The 24,677-nt window shown below is 41.7% G+C and overlaps 1 protein-coding gene across 1 annotated transcript; it reads left to right on the top strand.

The window, feature by feature from the left end:
* Nucleotides 1–4,555: 4,555 nt before the first annotated feature.
* LOC124270151 (B-cell receptor-associated protein 29-like) lies at nt 4,556–24,128 on the top strand. Its single transcript, XM_046705179.1, has 5 exons — nt 4,556–4,587; nt 14,872–14,974; nt 15,987–16,087; nt 20,198–20,345; nt 22,859–24,128. The coding sequence occupies exons 2-5, from the start codon at nt 14,883–14,885 to the stop codon at nt 22,938–22,940; spliced, it is 423 nt and encodes a 140-aa protein (XP_046561135.1). The 5' UTR covers nt 4,556–4,587; nt 14,872–14,882; the 3' UTR covers nt 22,941–24,128.
* Nucleotides 24,129–24,677: the final 549 nt, after the last annotated feature.

Genomic DNA, 24,677 nt, shown 5'->3' with positions numbered 1-24,677 from the left:
ATGGTTTCGTTTATTCTCAATATTTAATTTTTGATTTAATCTTTAATTGAAGTTGAATAACTGTACTGGATAATAATGATTTTACACTATTAGTTGATGTAACATTTCTGTTGAACCCACTGAGCTTTGACCATGCATTTGTACATTTATCACTCTAAATGCTTGTATTCGACTATGGGAACAAATGAAAATATAGCAGTATATTAATTAACTGTTTGATGAATTCAATAATTACAATTTACTTATATAAAAAAAATAAATCGCATGTTTTGTTGACGAGCTGTTTCTTACGGATAATCAAAGTAATGCTTTACAGTATTTATATAAACAGTTAGAAAAATTACAGTGAAAATTTTGAAAGTTGAAAGTAACAGCGTTATTATTTTACATACTTTTTCGATGCAGTATCCACTCTCAAAAACACTCTTCACAGCGATAGTAAACTATCTATTTCTATGTGTTTGTGTGTGTGTAACTTCTTCAGCAGTTGGATTGTTTGTTTTTTAACGCCGCACTAGCTAAATAATAATCGAGTCTGGACTAGACATTCCTGTGATCAACAGAACAAGCATCGATCTACGCAATTGGGATTAGATGACATGTGGCAACCAAGTCAGCGAGCCTGACCACCCAATCTCGTTAGTATAGGTCGTTGAAGACCAATTCCTATAGTGTGGGATAAAGTTTCGTTATGTTGCGATTATTCTTCGACTGAGTGGGAATTGGAAAAAGAATCTGCATTCTCATTAAATGTGACATTTTATAGTCTTTGTGACATTATGTTGATGTATATTTATTAGAAATGGGGCCATGAATCTAATGTACCTGTAATTGTACATGTTGTCTTACTTTTACACAAATGTAAACTGACGTATAAAAGAAAGTACACATCTGGTGCTTTGAGGTTATCTTTTTTACAACAACAACAACAACAACAACAACAACAACAACAACAACAACAACAACGTAAATAGTTTGATAATTGTTTCATTGTGACTTACACATCACACACTTTGTGTACGTGTTGTCCAAACACCGCAGGTATTGTTTAATGTTTCTCGCCCAAGGTTGACGATTCAGTCAATGTTGGCGGGTTAATGACTTGTCCCGAAATGGACGATAGGCCTGGATGCCGACATCACGCAGTCGTCTCATAACTGTGTTCCTGCTACCCAACGCTGATGATACTGATGACGGCACTGTAAGGCGAGGAGTAAGCACCCGGTTGCGCAGATGGAGAATGCGCAGGTGATGGTCATCTTGCGGGCTGGTCACTATCAAGTTCTGGGACTGTCAGATGTCTGGCCAGTGTCGTTGGCGTCCCATCAGTCTGATTATGGTCTGCCTTGTCCTGTCAATATGGCTGTCCGAAGATCTCATCTGCGACATTCCAGTGGCTCGTTCTTCAGCTAGGTCGTCATAACGAGATTCGAACGACATTAATAATACACAGGTCCGCATCTAGTGGACTATTCTACATACGATTTTACGATGTCAGTTATTTCTAACCCTATGGGCGATAAATGATGATTTACATCCTCTAATGAATTGAGATTACAGTATCTGCAGATATTTCCTTTGCCATGGCATTTCATTTTGTTAAACATTAAGTCGGGAAATATTGAATTGTAATTTAGCTGCCCTTATTTGCTTAATGTGAGTACATGGTAGGTGCGTCTCACTGACACAGTTCTGTTTAAACAAAGAATCAGTATGCGGTACCAGATACGTTCTTTTGAGACATATGACAGAACTGTTTTGGTTGCCTAAAGTGAGTGAGCGTAGTTTTACACCGCACTCAGGAATATTCCAGCTACATGGCGGCGGTCTGTAAATAATCGAGTCTGGAACAGACAATCCAGTGATCAACAACATGAGCATAGATCTGCGCAACTGGGATACGATGACATGTTTCAACCAAGTCTGCGAGACTGACCACCCGATCCCATTAGTCGCCTCTTACGATAAGCATGGGTTACTGAAGGTCAATTCTAACCTGTATCTTCACGGAGAATGGAGATACGCTACAGTGTTACGATTCTCAGATTTGTATATATACTCCTTGAGTTGCTTTTTTCTGATCAAACTACTGCTACACAAACATGAAACGAACATATCTTCTAACATTTATGTAATACATAGCGCTACATGAAACTATGACTCTGATGATAGTGTCTCTGATAGGGAGGTCCTGAGTTCGATCCACATCCGCGACATATCAAAATGCGTAAACGGATGGTGATTTTTGTTTCCCTGCCTGGCGCTCTAAAACAAGGACTGGTCGGCTCGAATGATTGGTTGGCTGGTGTTTAACACCACTCTCAGCAATATTCCATTTATATAATGGCGGTCTGTAAATAATTGAGTCTGGACCAGGCAATCCAGTGATCAACAGCAGTAGCATCGTTCTACGCAGTTGGGATACGATGACATGTGTCAACCCAGTCAGCGAGTCTGACCACTCGATCCCGATAGTCGCCTCTTACGACAAGCATGGGTTACTGAAGGTCAATTCTAACTCGGACCTTCACGGGTCCCTTGATGTAAAGACCCTGCATAGCCCTATAAAGTACCAAAATGAAGCAATGTAGAGTTTCCTCAATCTCATATCTCACTGAGGTTACTTTTCAGTTTAAATGGTATTACATGTCTCCATTGTCACGTTCGATTCCCCACACAGGTACAATGTGTGAAGTCCATTCCTTGTGTCCCCCGCCAGGATATTGCTGATATACCATACTCACTCTGAGAGGGACGTGAACCAACAAACACCCAGACCAACATTTCACTGCTGTGGTCGCAGTTGTTACCACCCCTTGATTGAGAAGGACGTAGAAAATGACTTCTATCAGGTCCATTGGTGGATCAAGTGTGTGTGCGTGCGTGCGTGTGTGTGCGTGCGTCAGTGCGTGCATGCTTGCCACCTCCCTTTCATGACAAAAAAGGGGTGGTTTGGGGGGTGCGCACTCCTACAAACGCTCTAGAACTGTGCACCCACCGGCTACATCATGAACATGTAGTACTTACTTTATTGGTCCAAATACACCAAGGCCTCGTCGCTGGTGATTGGTCGGTGAATTATCGAGGGAGTAGCCCAAGACGTAATTTTATCGACCAATCAACAGCGACCAGACCGTGGTGTATTTAGACCAAGTTCGAGTGATTGGATGAAGTAACTGCTTTGTACAACGTCCACAGTCTCCATTCAAATTTCAAAATCTGCATGGGATATTTGAATTTAAAATTATTCTGTTTGAGACTGCCGCCATGTCTAGTCGGGATAATACTATAGACGACATTACACTGTCACAAATATGTTGACCAAATTGATGGTGCTAAATTCTGGGATGATACAATCGATGACATTTACCAGAACTGTATTTTCAATAATCATTGACTTCGAAAAATTGTGAAAGGACTTTAAAAAATTAAGTACTTCGTGACTGATTCAAACGTTTGATGATGTATTTGTCACCGTGTTTCCGCAAAAGTTGTCATTATTTTCAACAAAAGAGTACAACAAATGTTGGTTGTCTTTTTAGAAGGTTAACATCCATTTGAGACGTAGTTTTGTTAAACATAGGCGTGGCTAATATTGCAAAGAGCCAATCAGAGAGTTGCTGTCGAAGGCAGCTCAAAATCGCGGTGTAACTGTACATTGTACCACGCCTGAGTGTCGGTTCCTTTGATCTTACCCGTGGTGTATGTGCTGGAAGACAACAGTTTTGTCTTGAAGGCAGATTTCGTCTGCCATTGGCTCCTAAAAGCCACGCCCCACGGCAAGAGGACTGAACTCAACATTGTTCAACATTGTACACAATTTATGTCAGTCAAGGTTTGCAACAAGGAAATGTAACTTCTACAGTTTTAATGGTTTCAAATGAATTTGGCGGGAAATGAACACATAACATCAAATATATCCGATTTCACCTGAAAGTCCCCCACCATTAGAGTGTCTACATCGTACTCATTCACTGTTTGTGAAAGAGTGAGCTGGGAAAGTCCCTCAAATGCATGAAATTCATTTTCCATGACTGATGCGATCTGTGACAGTGTAAAGTCGTCTATGTCCTCGTCCCACACTACATGTGCACTCATTTTGGCAACTAGACTGAGAATGAAACGGTCGTTAAAACTTTAAGATTTTCCCGCTTCCCATACATAATAGGCGTGGTACAAGTCAGTTAGCTCATCCAATCCTCGATCTGTGCTCGTATACACGATCTGTGCTCGTATACACGATCTGTGCTCGTATACACCACAGTTTTGCCGGAGTTGATTGACAAGTGTTGAGGAAGCTCGAGCACAGCCCTCGCGTCTCCCACCTGTCAGTCAACTCCGGCAAAACTGTGGTGTATACGAGCACATATCTCGGTTTGAAATGATCTAACTAATACATACACCACGGCAGAGATGAAAGGCCCCGCAGTCAGGGCATGGTACAATGGGTTATCTACAAATCTATTTATAGCTTTCTGGAATACCCACTTTCGTTTCTTCTACCACGAATCAAGACTGATTTCCTACAACCCTGTATATAACCTTTGGACTGAGGTGTAGCAGTTTCAACTCACCATCGACGGCTCAGTAAGTATGTGTATCCAGTTGCTTCTGTCGGTGGTTCGGGGACAGGCCATTGTGTCGTTACTTAAATATTTCGATATATACTCTCCCACAAATGAAACGCATCATGAAAATAGCAATTTCATGTAGCAATGAATTAAAACGTGATTCATTTTACAAAAGGTTTTGCTCTGTTTATGAGTCCTATGGTGTTTATGTTTTGAAACATCACAACGAAACGCACCATCGGTAAAATACCCGTATTTAACAGCATGATTTTCAATTTCGGCGTGTAGTGTCACAGAATACACAATTCACATGCAATGCACGTGAAAGTTGGGGATCAGATAGTCTCAATGATAGGTATAAAAGGTTGATCGCTGTCTGTCGATTATTCACTGTATGTGGAATATTGTTGTCGAACGCAAAATGCCACGTCTAAGTGAAGCCAATCGTCATATCGCGATTGGTTTGCTTGAAGCTGGCCAGTCTCAACGTGCAGTTGCCCGACGCATGAATGTTCACCAAAGCACCATTTCACGGCTTTGGGAGAGATATCGCTGGCAGAATGCGGTAGCAGATGCCCCTCGTAGAGGGCGACCTCGAGCGACCACTGCGGCGCAGGATCGCTACATCCGGGTACATCACCTGCGTCATCGAACAGCTACGGCAACCAGTACCGCTCGACAAATACCCGGATTGAGGAGGCTTTCTGCACAGACCGTCAGGAACAGGCTGGTTTACGTGTGCCAGAAGACCTTATTTTGGCCCTGTGCTTCGACAACAACATCGTCGACATCGAGTTCAATGGTGCACCAACGTTCAGGCCTGGAACCTACCGAATTGGCGTAGAATCTGGTTCAGTGATGAATCACGATTTCTATTGGAACGACGCGATGGAAGAATGCAGGTGTACAGACGTCGACGTGAACGTTTCGCCGACGCTTGCGTTCCCCAGGTGGACAGATTCGGCCGGGGAAGTGTTATGATGTGGGGAGCGATCACCTGCCGTAGGAGAAGTGATTTGGTGATGATCCAGGGCAACCTGACAGCTCAACGGTACTGTGACGAAATCCTACGCCCACACCTCCTTCCAATCATTGATCGCCAGAGGAAGTTGTTTCAACAGGACAATGCCAGGCCCCACACAGCACGTCACACTAGAGACTTCCTCCAGAACCACAACATCAATGTGCTCCCCTGGCCCTCAAGATCACCGGACTTAAACCCGATCGAACATCTGTGGGAAGCCCTGGACAGACGGGGGCGACGCCGTAACCCTCAGCCCCAGACACTTCAGCAACTCGCAGAGGCACTACAGGCAGAGTGGGCTGCGATTGGGCAACACGAGATTCTGAGACTTATTCGTTCGATGCCGAGGCGATGGCGTGCAGTTCTGGATGCCCACGGTGGTCACACGAGGTATTGACTTCAGCGCCACCACACGTCTCCATGTGACACTCAAACTGACTTTCCTCGAGTTGGTGCCAAAGACGGATACGTCTGCATTCCCAGTGTGCAATTTCTCTATATTTCATTGACTCATAACGCCTACAAGATGTTTCAAAATAAACATAAAAATACAGTTGAAATTCCTATATGCGTTTCTTTTTTGGGAGAGTATATATTGATATCGTACTCTAATGGAAGAAACGCACTCTCTATGCACTTTACACATCGTCAGTCACTCTAGCCGCGATGCGGTCCTATACAGTTAAAACATCTCTTAACGGGTACCGTCACCTTTTCTGACGGCTTTAATCACTCCATATAGCACTTGTATCGCCAATTCCTGCGAAAAATGACTCATTAAGTTAAGGTCAACCTCGTCTTAAGCTCTATCACACTCTTAAGAGATCTTACAGACAATGCAACACAGCTATGAAAAGTAGTGGAAAGGGAAGATATTTTGTCGATATGATGAACTGGACAGAATACTTGGCTCTCGTCCCATAACATCACCACTGAAGGTTGTTGAGAGTGTTCAGAGACAACAAGTTGATGACGACAGCTCCTCTGAAGATGAAGTAAACATGACTGGTACTGCTAATTTATCTGATCATGATATGACAGAAACAGAAGATATCTTGGAAACTGAACCAGATCAACTTCAGGATGATCCAGAAAGGCATACTAACAGATCTGAGGAGAATGTTGTCAGTCAAACACTACATTCCAAACAAAGTCAACTGGCTAAGATGGGTTGCGATGTGAAACATGATGGCTATAAGAAGAGAGCCCGAACGTCACGTCTGGAGATAGCTTTGTCGTCTGTGATGGACAGTTTTACATCAAGTAATGAGAAAAATGAAGGGAAGCTCTTGTCTTTAGAACACCGCAAGCTTGATGTTGAAATGAAAAAGATGGAAATGGAGAAAACGAGGTAAGAGTCAGAAGAGAGAGAGGAGCGTGATCATCGGTACAGACTGATGAGCATGATTATGTCTCGTGTTGGAACAACACCCATTGTGGATCCACATCCAGGGACATCACAGAGTCGCCAGCAACAGTGGCAATGCTCCTACAGTCCGTCAGTCAGTGACGGCAGCAACGTTTCCTATGAGAAACCTGGTGAAACCTTTTATAATCTGTGACATTCCGAAATGGATGATGTATGTACCTGTACAAGTTCACACCTACATTTCGTCTGCTGACGGTTCCAACAGTTTGAACATTTATTTTACTTGCTTTCTTTTCACGTATGGGGTGACATTTAGTTATTTTTTTATTTCAAGATATCTTTAGTGAGAAATCACTTATTGTGAAAATGTTCTTTTTAGATTGTCATAGATTATTCTACAACCAGCGTTAAACTGTCACATTTCATTTGGAAGTTTATTCCATGATATAAGTGTATATGAATTAATTTAATTTTCCAATTAAAACATTGTCACACTACAAAGCTTTATTCATTTCTGCAATAAAAATAGACTATAGAGAGTGACAACTGGTGACTGCTAATGATGACATAATAAAAAATAAACATTGAATGAATATAAGTATAAGAATTAGATTCTATAAAATACAGTTGTTGCAAGGTAGTTACAAATGGTTTCTCTTATCGCTTTGGCTTGTCCGATATGTCACTATCGTCATAATATTCAAAAGCCATATCATCAACAGGGTAACGACATTCCTCTGGAAACTGTTCCTGTCTTAGCTCACAAAAATTGTGCAAGACAATGCAAGCTGCAATAACTGTTGGGGCAAATTCTACATCAAAGCCAGACCTTCAAAGGATATGCGGGGTCCCCAATAAGCACAATAGGTACATCAGCAAACCCGTTGTTAGAGTCTAGCTCCACTGAGGGAACAGTCGTCCTGAAACTCCCCTGTGAAATAAATCAGAATTTGCAAAAACTCTGGCATCGTGCACCCGTCCCGGCCATCCAACGCAAATGTCTGTAAAGATGTAACGATAGTCACATACCGCTTGCTGTATAAGGGAATACCATCCTTTCCGGTTGATGTAGTCTCCATGATCCTGATGTGGTGCTATTATCGGAATGTGTGAACCATCGATGGCTCCTCCACAATTTGGGAATCCCCACCGTTCGTTGTTACCCTGAATTACACTTTTTAGATTATCTCCAGTTGGAAATGAGATGTACACAGGTGCCAAGTGATCCGTTATTGCATTACAAACATTGTGAACATTCTCAAAAAGGGTTGATTTTCCAAGACCAAAAAGGTTTGAAACCGTTCTGTACTTGCACGAGGTAGAAAGCCAATATATAACTGTTCCAACCTGATGCTTGATCTCAATAGGTTCACACACTATGTGCTGTTTGCCAAGATATGGAGCCAGCTGCTCACAGATGGAGTTAAAAGTCTCCTCTTTCATTCTAAATTTTCAACCCACTGTGTATCATTAAAGGAATTCAAAACAATGTTCTGCCATTAGTATCTGCTTCTTTCTCGTCTGTATAGAGTTCTCTCACGGCAGTGGATAAGATGTAGGGAAAATATCTAAAATGTCTTCTACGTTGAGAAAGGACGGCTTCCATCCTGCTGTATAGTAGATAAATAAAAGAATTTGCTAAGGAAATATAGTTATACCCCGTATGTGCATATGAACGCATAGCAAATATACTATTTGCTAATGTGAGCAGATATACTCATATGTATTTTTTCTTGTGTATGCAAATCTTGTGCATATAAACAGGGCCTATTACACTCTTAAAACTACAACCAACAACGCACAGGAGTTTTCAGCAGTTCAGTTCGATATCTTTTGACAGCTATCGTCATAAAGACAATTCCTAAGGCTAAACCAAATTCATCATTTCATTACGAAATTTACGACGTAAGCAAAGATCAAAATGCCAAGATTGAATGCTACTGATCGAAATATCGCCATTGAAGCAGGGCAGTCCCGGTCTCACGTTGCAAGACACTTCAACGTCCACAGCAGCACTATATCGCAACTATGGCATTGATGTATCCGCTTCAATTCGACCCAAGATCATCTCAGAAGTGGAAGACCAAGAGTGACCACTACTCCTGCTCAAGACCGATTCATCCGGGTGTTTCACCTACGTCACCGATTTGCTACAGCAACGGACACTGCAGGACTGGCGCCTGGTCTAGGAAGAATTTCCGATCAAACCATCAGAAATCGTCAGAGAGAAGTGGGAATTCGAGCAGATTGACCAAAAGTTGGACCTGTCTTGACACGACTACACCGGCAACGACGTGTCCAATGGTGCAGCAGGGTACAGGCATGGAACCTTGGCAACTAGCGAGGCGTTTGGTCCAGCGATGAATCGTGTTTCCTCCTGCTTTTGTTGTTTGAACATATTTTATTCAATGTTGAAATGGATTGGCCACAAGTAACTTATTACCGCCCGCTCCCATCAGAAACATGAACAATAATGAATGGACGTAATGAATGGACATAAAAATATTAAGACATATTATTCATTAATCGAAGCGCTTACTTCGAACAATGTATTTATGCACATGACTGAAGATATTTTCATTAATAGTATTTGGCAGAACAGGGTTGCCGTAAAGAATGGTATCAATGTCTAAGTTAACTTTTGATAGCTCAAAGTCTTGCCTCAGATCAAAACGGCAGCTGACAAATTTTGAACATTTTGAAGAAAAGGCACTCATCTCATTACTTTCATAACATTGTCTAAAAATGTTGCTGATTTCTCAAGTGGTGCTTCCACCGCATCTCCAGAATTGCAAGCTCTACTATCTGATAGATTAACACGAAACAGACCTGCATGTAATGAACTACACGAATGTCTTAACTTCGTGTGTAGTACGTTTGTCTTTCTTTCACCAAATAGAAAATATTTTGGAACTTTGTCATTTTTTTCAGATAACTTTGATTTAAACGATGATAATGAATTTGTACATTTTGTTGTAGAGGAGAGAGCATTTAATAAACTTGCAGAATCATAAATAAATGACTTTTGGAGAATTGAGGTGCCAAATTTAGGAATAGCCAAATCTGATTTGTTACGAAAGTTGTATCCGGAAATGGTTTCAGTAAAAGGTGGAAGTAAATCTATCAGGTAATCAGGAGCTTCCATATGAACAATTTTATAGAATGTACAGAGTTTTCTTTGTGTTTGTGTAACTTTCAATGGTAACCAACCAGTTTCACTGTATAAACTAGATCTTGAAGCGAATTTAGGCAATCCGGTTACAATTCTTGCTGCTTCAAGTTGTAACATTTCAAGTTTATGACAAAAAAAGCTAGGGCAGTTATCCCAGACCTCAGATGCATATTCTAAAATAGGCTTAATATACATTTCATACATACTAGAAAGGATACATCTAGGTAATACGTACTTCAGCGTCCGTAATGAGGAAACAATTTTTTAGGCCTTTTCTATTACAGCAGATACATGATGAGACCATTTTGTATTATATGAAATGTATTTCATTTTGTATTATCTAAGTAAATGCCCACGAGCCCATAATTTTCCAATTTGTGCAATAACCCTTTATGCCACACCCTGTCAAAGGCCTTTGAAATGTCACAACAAATCATACAATAAAAGTGATGAGTATCTAGAGCTGAACATATATTATGATACATTTCAATGAGTTGAGATGTGGTAGAGTTGTTTGTAGTAAAACCTGATTAAAATTTACTTAAAATGCTATGTTTATTGAAATGGTTATGTAAATACGTTAACATCATTTTTTCAAAACATTTCCCGAGGAAAGAAAATAAACTTATGAGTAGGCAGGGATTTATCTCCTTTTTTGAAAATTGGGGTAACATTGCCTGTTTTATTGATGTACAAATTCGTTTTAACATTTCCATATCAAGACCATCAGGTCTACTAGATTTGTTTGCTGGTAAAGTCTTAAATTTAATCATTTCCGATACTTCCTTTTCAGTAACACTAACGCTTGTAATGCTGTTAGGACAGCGACGGCCAACAGGTGGCAAAGTCTTGCCCTCACCATTGATATTGGAAACAGATACAAAATATTTATTCAATGTTTGGGCTGTTTGTAAATGCTGAAGCTATTCCGGAATCATCAGTTGGAGAGGGGGAATGGGTCCCGATGAAGAAGAACCTTTCAACAAATAATTAAAAACCTTCCAATCATCTGCTGATTGAGTACAGTGAGAAGATAAAAAACTGCCTAAATTTGAATAAAAAAACTTCTTGGCTAATTTTTAAAGATTGTTTACTTTATTCCTCTGCTTTTTTAATTTAGGTACATCAGAAGTATTCAGTGTTCGAAATGCTCTCTTCTTTAAACGGTCTCTTTTGCTAATTTCTCTCCGAAGTTCACTGTCAAACCAAGGTATGTCTCTAGGGCTAATTGTAACGTTCTGGGTTGGGATACATCTAACCATATATTCCTTAAGCAGAGAAGTAAATATTACACAAGCGTTGTTAACATTTGGAGTTTTCGAAAATAAACTCTCCCAATTAGTTTCCTTAATCGGGGAAATAATCCTCCTGCAACGACGGAATGGGTGACAACGTGTCCATCGACGTCGGCACGGACGTTTTGCGCCGAAATGCGTTCGACAGGTGGACAGATTCGGTGGAGTAAGAGTTATGGTGTGGGGAGCCATGTCCTACACGGGTAGATCAGAACTAATGCTGGTTCAAGGAAATCTTACAGCAAATCGCTTCATTGACCAAATCCTGCGACCTCACCTCCTCCCACTCCCGCCAGAGGGAGCTGTTTCAACACGACAACACTCGACCACAAACAGTTCGTGTAACGGGTGCCTATCTCCACAATGCAAACGTCAATGTCCTTCCGTGGCCTTCCAAATCTCCTGATCTGAACCGGATCGAGCATCTATGGGACGAGCTTGATCAACGCGTCCGTAAACGTCACCTTCGTCCTCAGACTTAATGAACATGTGTATACTTAAATACACGAAATGACTAAAATTTATAGCTTTCCTTTAAAAATAATGCCTGACTGAAGATTTTTCAAATCAGGCAATGTGTGTAAAACACAAAATGACAATGTACACTACGTCAGGCTGTACATATAGAATCCAGCTGTGGTGGACAGGGATATGTCCGGTGCAATTGTGCAGGTTCAAAGAGATGTGGGACCAACAGATGCAAGTTTTTCAAAAACAAAATTAAATGCTCCAGACGTTTTCACAGCAGCCAGTTGTGCAAAAACAAGTGACTTGTGAGATGAACTAGTCGGATTTTGACAAGTGATTTGACAGTTCCACCGAATGACTTCTGTGATATATGATTTAAATTTTGTGATGAAAGACTCAACTTCATTACTTTTGTGATGTATGATTTAGCTTTTGATTTGACTGTCAACGCCAAAAGCGACTGCAAATTGTCATCATCGACAATGGAAAACTATGCTTTTTTCTCATGAAAGCCGATACTGTGTTTCGACAACCAAAGGCAGAGTGAGAGTATGGTGAAGGCGTGGGGAACTGTTTTCCAATCAGTATATTTTTGAAAGAGACTCATGGGGTGGTCCAAGCATCATGGTGCGGGTTGGAATCGGTCTGAACCAGACAGTTGTCTGTGTAACAGAAAGTATTATTGACTACTATTTATTATTTGTAGCTTATATGCCTTAAACTCAGACTACCAGCCCTGTCACCAAAATGTATACATTTATATAATCACTGTGATCTTCATATGACGTAGTCTTACGGCCTGAAAAGCAATAAAGTTCTGTTCTGTTCTGGCACCGTGGTGTTCCAGAATCTCGGTCCAGGATGAGGAAATGACGTGACAGCTGCTCGCTATGTTGACCAAGTAATAGACCCCACGTTGTACCACATTTTGGACGTCACAGAAATCACATATTCAAGCAAGACAAAGCTCGTCTCCAAACTGACAGAGTAACATTAATATTGGACTTCCTAAAGCAACATGTCATCCAAACCCTACAATAGCCTGCACTCAGTCCGGATTTGAGTCTAGTAGAACACCTTTGGGACGAGATTCAAAGAATACTGAATGACCTCCACCCTAGGCGGACAACTGCGGCTAGACTCGATCAAACATTTCACAGAGTATGGACCCAAGTGCCTATGGCCTTCATCAAGCGGCTAATTCTGTCCATGTACTGACGATGCAACGCTTTCATCGTTGCCCATGGAGGTCACACACAATACTGACCTTAGGGTTTTTAAATGGTACTAGTTTTTGGTGATTTTGTTTGTGTGAACTCTAAATGTGATTCCCGAAAATGTTTTAACCATAATTGTCAAGTTTGAACTCAATCTTCCGTTTTGATTGTTAATTAGAGTGAATTAAGTGTGTGCTTTAAGAAATCGCTATCGGTGCGACATTTCTTTTGTGGTTCAGTATAATAATGAGATGTTTTTACAGTAGAGTTTATACAGTAGATTGGGCTTGGTGGAGGATTTCATCATAAGCGGATGGAAGGAAGTATCCTTGTCCCGATTGATGGTTTTTTGGGGGGCGTTTGATGTGGATGGCTTCGGCGAGCTTGCGTTTAGTGAAGTCTGTTTAAATTGTTAGCGAGAATGGTGATGTCAGACCACTGTATTTGATAATTGGGGCTTGCTTTGATGTGGTCAGAAATGGCTGATTTGATGTCGGAATTGGTAACAGAGGTCTGATGCTCTTTTTGTTGATGGGTCGGGACGTTTCGCCTATGTAACTCTGTCCACAATCACAGTTTATTTTGTAGACGACACATTTTGGGTTGTTTTTCTTGACGGTGACTAGTTTTCTTCCATTTTGGGTTGTTTTTCTTGACGGTGACTGGTTTTCTTCCATTAGCATGGAGAATGTTGTTAAGGCTGGATGACGCGGCGAAGGTGGTACCTATGCGCTTGTTGTTTCAGGAGTCGGCTGATTTGATGTGATGGTTTACCAATGTAGGGAATGGATATCTTGATGGGCGCTGAATCTGGTTAGGGTTTTTTTGGTAGGTGGTGACAGGGTTGCAGCAATGGTTCTGCTGACTATTTGGGGCGGATAGTGGTAAAGGTCTACAAAGACTTTCTTCAAGTCTTCTATTTCATCTTGTAGTTTAGTTGAGCAGATTTTCTTGGTCCTTCTGGTTAATGTGGAGATGATGCCGGTCTTACCTTTAGGAGGATGATTGGAGTTGTAGTGGATGTACTGATCCGTATAGGTAGGTTTTCTGTATACAGTGGTCTGGAGTTGCAGGAGGCACGGGACACAAGGACGTCATGTTCCACTCCTGCTTGACAACGGTACAAGTATCTGTATCGAAACGTCGCACTCACGAATAAAAGAAGTTGTTATCCATAATGTTTGGTCTATATTGTAGATTTTCGGGTGCTGCGGGTTCTATTTGTAATTGGGGAAAATGTTATGATCAACTCAGTTAGACATTTTAATATATTTTTCATTTAATCTAATGACGACAGTTTCCGTTCAATGTTTTAGCCTTTCAAATATGTGTTTTTTTAGTTGTTGATAAGCAAGCTATTTTAGGCATTTACTTGAATTGTAACATCTCGTTGACTATCAATGATCTTCGAAATTATTAAAGAAATTAATTTTAACAGAATGCAATATATATTATGAAGAAAACCAACAACTTAGTTATCAACATTATACACATGACTTAAATTGAATTTTCACCCGGATTCTATCAATTCTCTAAACTCTAAAGAAATGTCTTGGCTGTAATCGTGGAAATATTGACATACGTCCATATCCGTTTCTGACAATCCAAACCTGTTTATGTTTTTAAGTTTATCAATAACATGGACATCACCAAAGTGTCAAACGGACGTTATGTCCTCCTACACATTGCTGCCTAGCATCACTGAACTACAGCTTAGTGCGGCGTAAAGTAACAATCACTCACTTTTCACTGCAGCCATCTTCACCATGGGTTTCAAGTGGCATCTTATCTGTACTATTCTCTGTGTTGAAATGTCGATCACTGTCCTGCTTCTCCTCCCTTGCATTCCACCGGAAAAGTAAGTGCAAACATTTCTGAAATATACCCTCTTTAATGAACGCTTCCCACACACACTGATCTTTTATTCAACCAAACATTGATAATTCCACCTTATTCGTTCCCAGCCGTAAAGATCAGGGTCCCGATCCACAAAGCGTTCGTAAAGTTACGACATGTCGACATGTCGTAACTCTATAGTTTACCATATGCTTACGAATGTCGTAGCGCTGCGAACGTTTTGTGGATCGGGACCCAGGGTTAGAATTGGACTTCAGTAACCGATACTTGTCGTAAGAGGCGGCTATAGCGGGATCGGGTGGTCAGGCTCGCTGACTTGGTTGGCACCAATCGTATCCCAATTGTGTAGATCAATGTTCATGTGGTTGATCACTGGTGTGCGGACCGCCGCCATATAGCTGGAATATTGAATCCTTGAACCTGTGAAGGTCCGGGTTAGAATGAACCTTCAGTAACCCATGCTTGTCGTAAGGGGCGACTAACGGGATCGGGTAGTCAGTCTCGCTGGCTTGGTTGACACATGTCATTGGTTCCCAATTGCACAGATCGATGTTCATGCTGTTGATCACTGGATTGCCTGGTCCAGACTCGATTATTTACAGACCGCCGCCATATAGCTGGAATATTGCTGAGTGCGGCGTAAACTAAACTCACTCACTCATTGAATCCTCGAGTCATTATGCCCATAGATCCATAATGACATGAGAGAAATAGCATTCTTTGGCAGATCTTATGCTTACACTGTACATCATACTGTAAAACACCAAACCACACATGCATAAAATTAGTGCTGGCCACAATTGTACTTATTTGTATTTCAATTATACTGTCTATTTTAATGCAGTTGGCATTTGCATAGTGTAACATATACACGTTATGTATTTCTATACTACGAACATAGTTCTTACTTTGCAGCAAAAACAATTATTATATTTGAAAGTAAATAATATCAATAAGACGAGTAAGGTATGTTTTATTTGCCATTAAAACTTGAAATATATATTAACATCCAGGTGGTGCGAATCCTTGACGTCATCTCAGTTTCAATGGGTCGTAGGAATAATGGGACTCCCGTTCTGGAGTGCAGTCATCACCCTCGGTGTTGTTTTTGGAGGTGAGGTGATATCTTACTGAATACGGTCTGATTCATCTGCCCAGTCACTGTAGTGTAGTTCGTGAGCGAGTGAGAATAGTTTTACGCCGCTTTTAGCAATATTCCAGCAATATCACGGCAGGGGACACCAGATGTGGGCTTCACACATTGTACCCATGTAGGGAATTGAACCCAGGTCTTCGACATGACGAGCAAACGCTTTAACCACTAGGCTACCCCACCGCCCCCCTAGTGTTGTGTTTTTGTAGGACGAAACGCTTCTAAACTATCATCATGGCATGTTTATAAATTGAGAATCCAGGAATGAACTTTTTCAATCCGTACTTGTGTGTTTTTCTTTTCAAACAACGACTAAGGATAGGGCCTTTCTGGAAAAAGGCCAGTTGGAAAGGCCAATTTTGAAGGATGCGTTCAGATACTGGTTTGAAATTTATCAATATTTCGTTATTATGGCTTTTGACGTGCGACAAGATAAAATAAACTAGTGTTCAAAACAAACTATGTATCGCAAAATATTACATAATATAAAAAAAGAGAGTGATAAAACCATACTGACCCATGTCACACATGTACAGATCCATCCTTTCCTGGAACACACGTACAGACCCATCCTTTCCTGGAACACACGTACAGATCCATCCTTTCCTGGAACACACGTACAGACCCATCCTTTCCTGGAACACACGTACAGACCCATCCTTTCCTGGAACACACGTACAGATCCATCCTTTCCTGGAACACACGTACAGACCCATCCTTTCCTGGAACACACGTACAGATCCATCCTTTCCTGGAACACACGTACAGACCCATCCTTTCCTGGAACACACGTACAGATCCATCCTTTCCTGGAACACACGTACAGACCCATCCTTTCCTGGAACACGCGTACAGACCCATCCTTTCCTGGAACACACGTACAGATCCATCCTTTCCTGGAACACACGTACAGATCCATCCTTTCCTGGAACACACGTACAGACCCATCCTTTCCTGGAACACACGTACAGATCCATCCTTTCCTGGAACACACGTACAGACCCATCCTTTCCTGGAACAAACGTACAGACCCATCCTTTCCTGGAACACGTACAGATCCATCCTTTCCTGGAACACACATACAGACCCATCCTTTCCTGGAACACACGTACAGATCCATCCTTTCCTGGAACACACGTACAGATCCGTCCTTTCCTGGAACACACGTACAGATCCATCCTTTCCTGGAACACACGTACAGATCCGTCCTTTCCTGGAACACACGTACAGACCCATCCTTTCCTGGAACACACGTACAGACCCATCCTTTCCTGGAACACACGTACAGATCCATCCTTTCCTGGAACACATGTACAGATCCATCCTTTCCTGGAACACACGTACAGATCCATCCTTTCCTGGAACACACGTACAGACCCATCCTTTCCTGGAACACACGTACAGACCCATCCTTTCCTGGAACACACGTACAGACCGATCCTTTCCTGGAACACACGTACAGACCCATCCTTTCCTGGAACACACGTACAGATCCATCCTTTCCTGGAACAAACGGCGAAACAAACTAACGAATCGCCTAAACGTCGTGAACAAATCCAGAACGACTTTTTCTGACGTAACACGAAATGTACGTGCATGCTGACGGTATAAAACAGCCTACGCGACACGTCAGCAACACTGTAGTAAGAAGAACACAAAATATATGCCACGTTTGAGGGAAATCGAAATAGACAGTGCTGTCGGAATGGCCCAGCAAGGAGCTAACCACACCGTCATTGTCAGAACCTTCGGCTGCACCCGTGCAATTTATCAGACATGCCGCGATTAAGACAAACAGGCAATAAGTCAGACAGGCCTAGGAGTGGTCGACCAAGTGTTACCACGCCCGGTGATGATCGCCACATCCGGGAAATTCATGTGAGAAATCGGTTTGTAACGGCGACGTCAACGGCAGTGACGGCACTAGGACACCGTATCAGCCGACATACAGTGTACCGGCGACTACGAGAACATGGTATTCGAGCACGCCGACCCTACCGCGGCGTGCATCTTACTCTTCCGTGGACTGACATGGGTTCGACGTTATAGTCCGTTTGGCTCAAAAGCGGACCGATGAATTGCAATCTAACTCGAAAACTACTAAACATATAATACTCAATGAAACACTGATCATAATCAAAACATCAGACCAACTCTGTGATCTTTTTTTGCAGAATTTATGTCCTAAATATAAAAAAGTTGTTTAACAAACGATCATTAAAATTTTGACAGTTCACTATTTGTTACGAGGGAGGACTGCAAAGAGAGTAACAGCCAGGTGTACGCGGAGCACGTGCACAATTGCCGACAAAGTTATTGAACCTGTGCCGTGATGTCTCCATCCTTTCTCGCACACCTTGCTTTTCCTCTCTTTGCACCTTTCAGACTATGATACCACGTTTCTTTCAGTGTCAGTCAAACGGTACTTTCGAGTTTGTGTAAATTGAAACTGTATACATTTGCTGTAGAATTGAAAACTCTACTGAAATTAAACAGATGTTCATTTATATAAGCTTTTCTTTTCTTTTCAAGTTCGATCAAACACACTGTATACTTTCTCTTGAGCACTAGTTTATATACTATCCCCAAAAAGGAACGCATATGCGTTTTGTATTTTTTAATATCTATTAATTACCTTTTGTGTTCAAACAATCGTCAAAATATGTAACAAAAGTGTTGATAACATGATTTTACACAATTTCACAAGTAAACAATCGACTTTATCTGAAAATGTTGATTTTGATGAGATTTCTTCCAAAGATGAAAAAGGCATCGCCACAAGGCAACCGAAATCACCTTCCAGTTGAAATTGTGCAGCAGTCGGAAATCGGCATTCGTTTTGAAGGAGTTTCAAGGTCAAATCACTACGCTACGTCTTGACTCTGAGACACGGATCATCGCCATTGAAAGAATGCACGCTGGAGATTACCAATCTTCTGTTGCCAGGCGTCTGAATGTTAGTCTGAGCACGATATCTCGGCTTGCAGCTCGTTACAACCAAACAGGTATAACAAATGACCGTCCTCGTACGGCCAGACCTCGAGTCACAACTGCAGCCCAAGATCGGTACATCCGGTTACTACATTTGCTTGTTCGTACTGCAACGAGTGAGAGCACAACAGCCAGGGTGCCTGAACTTCGAAGGATATCCGGTCAAACTGTACGGAACAGGTTAAGAGAGATTGGACTGAGAGCCAGGAGACCCGACGCTGGGCCCGTGCTACGTCGTCACCATGTCGCCAGCGTCTCCGTTATCTAAAAGTATCCACTTGGTTGTATAGACATTTCTTCTATACCGATGTAAAAATTCATGTACTAAAGTCTATTTGTGGACGAGTTATACCTGTTTAAAAATACAGTATTTTCGCAACAGATTTCTGGCCTATGCGTTTCTTTTTGGGGATAGTATATAAAAAGGTCTTGAATGAATGAAACTGGATGATTGTTTAATCATCAAGAACAAATTTCAACATTGATCAAATCCGTAATCATAGATAAACGTTCCTGTTCGTCCCTATGGTCAAAAACTTGTTCGTATTCAAACGCTTCCCCAAACCGGAAATGATCCGTGAAGATCATGGTTAGAATCGGTCTTTAACAACCCATGACGTAAGTGACTAACGGGATCTGGTGGTCAGGCTCGCTGACTTGGTTAACACTTGTCATCGTATCCCAGTTGTGTAAATTGATGCTCATGATGTTAATCACTGAATTGTCAGGCCCAGAGTGCGGCGTTAAACAACAATCAATCAATACAAAAAACAAACCTGAAATGAGCCATATATCTTATATTCTGATTTTTGTTATCATTTAGAATCTTCCAAGCCCAAACCATGCTTATGTACGTGATCTAGACTACCAGCTGTCAGACTTAATTCTTTTTGATAGCCACGATTGCTGAGTAGTTTAGATCGCTGAATTTGAGTGCCAGCGATTTGGTGCCTCTCTGTACCCGGATGTGACACACAAAAAGAATATCTAAAACGTACTGGAACTGTGCTTTACTATGTAACACCAACTACAAAAACTTGTTATTACGTTTGTGTTGATTTCACTGGGTTTCAACCATAGATGCTGTTTGGAGGCACCACAAGTGCAGATCTCTATTGCCCAAGAAGATTACGAACGCACACCAGGAGATCATTTTGTCGACATGGGCCGAAATGTTCCGGGCTCAGAGGAATGTGTACATCTCCGGTTTCCTTCTTCTGCTGACTTTGTAAGTTCTACTTCTGATAGTCCGAACAAGTTCTGCTGCTAATAGTCTTACAAGTTCTGCTGCTGATAGTCTGTACAAGTTCTGCTGCTGATAGTCTGTACAAGTTCTGCTGCTGATAGTCTGTACAAGTTCTGCTGCTAATAGTCTGTAGAGGTTCTGCTGCTAATAGTCTGTACAAGTTCTGCTGCTGATAGTCTGTACAAGTTCTGCTGCTGATAGTCTGTACAAGTTCTGCTGCTGATTGTCTGTACAAGTTCTGCTGCTAATAGTCTGTACAAGTTCTGCTGCTGATAGTCTGTACAAGTTCTGCTGCTGATTGTCTGTACAAGTTCTGCTGCTGATTGTCTGTACAGTTCTGCTGCTGACAGTCTGTAGAAGTTCTCTGCTGCAAGTTCTGCTGCTGACAGTCTGTAGAAGTCTGCTACAAGTTCTGCTGCTAATAGTCTGTAGAAGTTCTGCTGCTAATAGTCTGTAGAAGTTCTGCTGCTGAATAGTCTGTATAGTCTGTAGTTCTGCTGCTGATAGTCTGTACAAGTTCTGCTGCTGATAGTCTGTACAAGTTCTGCTGCTGATTGTCTGTAAGTTCTGCTGCTGAAGTTCTGCTGCTGATAGTCTGTACAAGTTCTGCTGCTGATTCTGTAGAAGTTCTCTGCTGCTGACAGTCTGTAGTTCTGCTGCTGATAGTCTGTACAAGTTCTGCTGCTAATCTGTAGTCTGCTGCTGACAGTCTGTAGAAGTTCTGCTGCTGATACAGTCTGTACAAGTTCTGCTGCTGCTGATCTGTCTGCTGCTGACAAGTTCTGCTGCTGATTGTCTGTAGACAGTTCTGCTGCTGACAGTTCTGCTGCAAGTTCTGTCTGTAGAAGTTCTAATTGTTCTGTACTCGTCTGTAGAAGTTCTGCTGCTAATTGTCTGTACAAGTTCTGCTGCTGCTGATCTGTAGTCTCTCTGTACAAGTTCTGCTGCTGCTGTATTCTCTGCTGACACAGTCTGCTAGTTCTGCTGCTGACAGTCTGTACAAGTTCTGCTGCTGTAGAAGTTCTGCTGCTGATAGTCTGTAGAAGTTCTGCTGCTAATAGTCTGTAGAAGTTCTGCTGCTGATAGTCTGTACAAGTTCTGCTGCTGATTGTCTGTACAAGTTCTGCTGCTGATTGTCTGTACAAGTTCTGCTGCTGATTGTCTGTACAAGTTCTGCTGCTGATAGTCTGTACAAGTTCTGCTGCTAATAGTCTGTACAAGTTCTGCTGCTGATTGTCTGTACAAGTTCTGCTGCTGATTGTCTGTACAAGTTCTGCTGCTGATTGTCTGTACAAGTTCTGCTGCTGACAGTGTCTGTGCTGCTGACAGTCAGTCTGTAGAAGTTCTCTGCTGCTGATTGCTGCTGTACAAGTTCTGCTCTGATTGCTGACACAAGTTCTGCTGCTGATTGTCTGTACAAGTTCTGCTGCTGATTGTCTGTACAAGTTCTGCTGCTGATAGTCTGAACAAGTTCTGCTGCTAATTGTCTGTACAAGTTCTGCTGCTGATTGTCTGTACAAGTTCTGCTGCTAATAGTCTGTACAAGTTCTACTTCTGATTGTCTGTACAAGTTCTGCTGCTAATAGTCTGTACAAGTTCTGCTGCTAATTGTCTGTACAAGTTCTGCTGCTAATAGTCTGTACAAGTTCTGCTGCTGATTGTCTGTACAAGTTCTGCTGCTAATAGTCTGTACAAGTTCTGCTGCTGATTGTCTGTACAAGTTCTGCTGCTGATAGTCTGTACAAGTTCTACTTCTGATTGTCTGTACAAGTTCTGCTGCTGATAGTATGTACAAGTTCTGCTGCTAATAGTCTGTACAAGTTCTGCTGCTGATAGTCTGTACAAGTTCTGCTGCTAATAGTCTGTACAGGTTCTGCTGCTAATAGTCTGTACAAGTTCTGCTGCTAATAGTCTGTACAAGTTCTGCTGCTAATAGTCTGTACAAGTTCTGCTGCTGATAGTCGTCTGTACAAGTTCTGCTGCTAATAGTCACATAACACAAGAAGTATTACTTACAAACAGAGATACTCAAATACGGAAGCAAACATGTATTATTGTCATATATCTAATTACTGGATGTACCATGCTTTAACAGTCTAGTAACCATGGTAACGTGCACAGTTGAAACTAGTAACTGGTAAAGGCCACACGTGCTGTATCTCCGGTATACCTCTGATGTTCCTTCCATTGTTTGACCCCTGAAAACCCATGCTTATCATAGGAGGAAAATATAACGGCATCGGGTGGTCAGGCTAGCTGACATTGAACTTTTGATGTTCCTTCCGCTTTTTTCAAACATTTCGATGCAAAAAGCAAACCGACAGGAATACACAAATGTGCTACTATTTGGAGACATTTCATTGATCGCTTAAGATTTTTGTAATGATGTTTTGAAAGGCTTGAGGATGTTTCTGGCTAGGGTACATGTCCTAGAGAACTGTTTTAGGTTGGTTGGAAAAGTGAAAGCTATTTACTTTCTGTCTTGTGTCTTTCAGTGTGAACCATCGCCTGGTTGATCTATTGATACACACGGCCCACAAGACACAAGGAAACAGATACATGGGACGCTTCCACTGAGGAGGGGAGACAGGCTGGTGCGAAGCCCAGTTGTTTGGTTTGTTTGTTTGTTGTTTGATTGTTGCAGTATTTCAGTCTGTCACAGTCCCGGGACTGTATTATTTTCCCTTCCGTTCAATGAAGCAAGTCTAGATTTCCTCAGGTTCTGAATCGCCCATCTCTCTGGTCTTCTTTTCAATTTGAAAGGATTGTTTGTTCCCGTCAACATTATACATGTTCAGAGACTAAGAGTTATTCTAAGCAGTATTCCAGCTAGATGACGATGGTCTGTAAATAATCGAGTCTAAGCCAGTGATTGACATAATGAACATCAACCTGTGCAAATGGGATACAATGACATGTCAACCAAGTCAGCGAGCCTGCCCCCCGATACCGTTAGTCGCCTCTTACTACAAGCCTGGATTGCTGAAGGCAAGTTCGAACCCAGATCTTCACAGGTCCCTAGTTTTTTGGGTGACTGGCGTTAATCGGCATCTGGTGATTACGTGGGATAATGAAAATGGCTCCGGATGGACCTCTGGAAGTGGTGGCGTTTCCCTTTAATGTACTGATGTCGTCATACGAGTACATCTTTATACTTCGTTATTACTTCATTGTATATATTACACACCTCTCCTTGTTTCTTTGTGGTTCGGCTCGCTGACTTGGTTGACACGTCATAGTATCCCAGTTGCGTAGATCGATGCTTATGATGTTGATCACTGGATTATCTGGTCTATCCTGGATTTTTTACAGACCGCCGTCATACAGCTGCAGCTGTGCGGGTTAACCAAGAAACCAACCCAACCAATCAATTTTATGTCTTTAGGAGCAAGGATGGACCAATTCTTGTGTGGAGTTGCGTCCCTTTAATTTGGTACACCAGAACCCAACGATTGGGGATTCTATTCCTAGTTTGCCAGGAATTTGTTTCTAGGTATGCCAGCACTATACCCGTGCTAGTGTGTTTCTCTAAAGTAGTACATCACTTAAGCCTTTCCTTTGACATAATGCTGACAGCCGTAGTGGAAACTGAAACTGTTACAAGCAGCGTTAAACACAACCCACTCATAAGAAAGGTACCTTTGTTATTACTCATCAGCTTCTAAAATGCCAATCAAACAGAACAACTCATTGGCTATAAAGAAATTTACAATACAGAATGTTTCCTCGTTTTCTTAACTTTCATTTTCCCCCAAATCCGAAAAAGACCAATTTTTAAATATTGATTTTCCATTTACCACATACAACCGTTCGTTATGGTCATGAAGTCCGTCACGGGATTGTCTGGTCCAGACTTGATTAGTTACAGCCCACTGTCATATAACTGCAGCATTAAGCAACAAGCAAACAATCGTGGAAAGTCTACTTTTTACCGTCTTCTACATAGTCCTACTTGTGTGTGTATTATTTTAGTGTGTAAAGTATCGGTGAAGACTGCTGTACATGGATGGTTATCGATATCCAAATAATGTTATAACATGTTGAAATAACAGGTCGAGTACGGCAGCCACAGGATAACGGATTTAGTGCTATTAGGGACCGTTCATTATTTGCGGGTGGTTATGATTGATGATGATTTTTTTTTGAGAATCATGAACAATGTGAATGACTACCCCTGCATGTCATGTACAAAATCAAAGACCCCCCACCCCCATAATTTTTAAGCATAAATTGTTAGTATTAATATTGTACGAAATTGCTGACCCCCTACCTCCCCAGAACAAAATGGGTAACACTCCCCTCACCCCCCAAAAA

Source organism: Haliotis rubra, unplaced genomic scaffold (assembly GCF_003918875.1).
Source record: "Haliotis rubra isolate DU_JTF1 unplaced genomic scaffold, ASM391887v1 Scf15, whole genome shotgun sequence".
Classification (NCBI taxonomy): domain Eukaryota; kingdom Metazoa; phylum Mollusca; class Gastropoda; order Lepetellida; family Haliotidae; genus Haliotis; species Haliotis rubra.
Note: the sequence above shows the minus strand (reverse complement) of the source record. Positions and strands in the feature narration are given on the sequence as shown.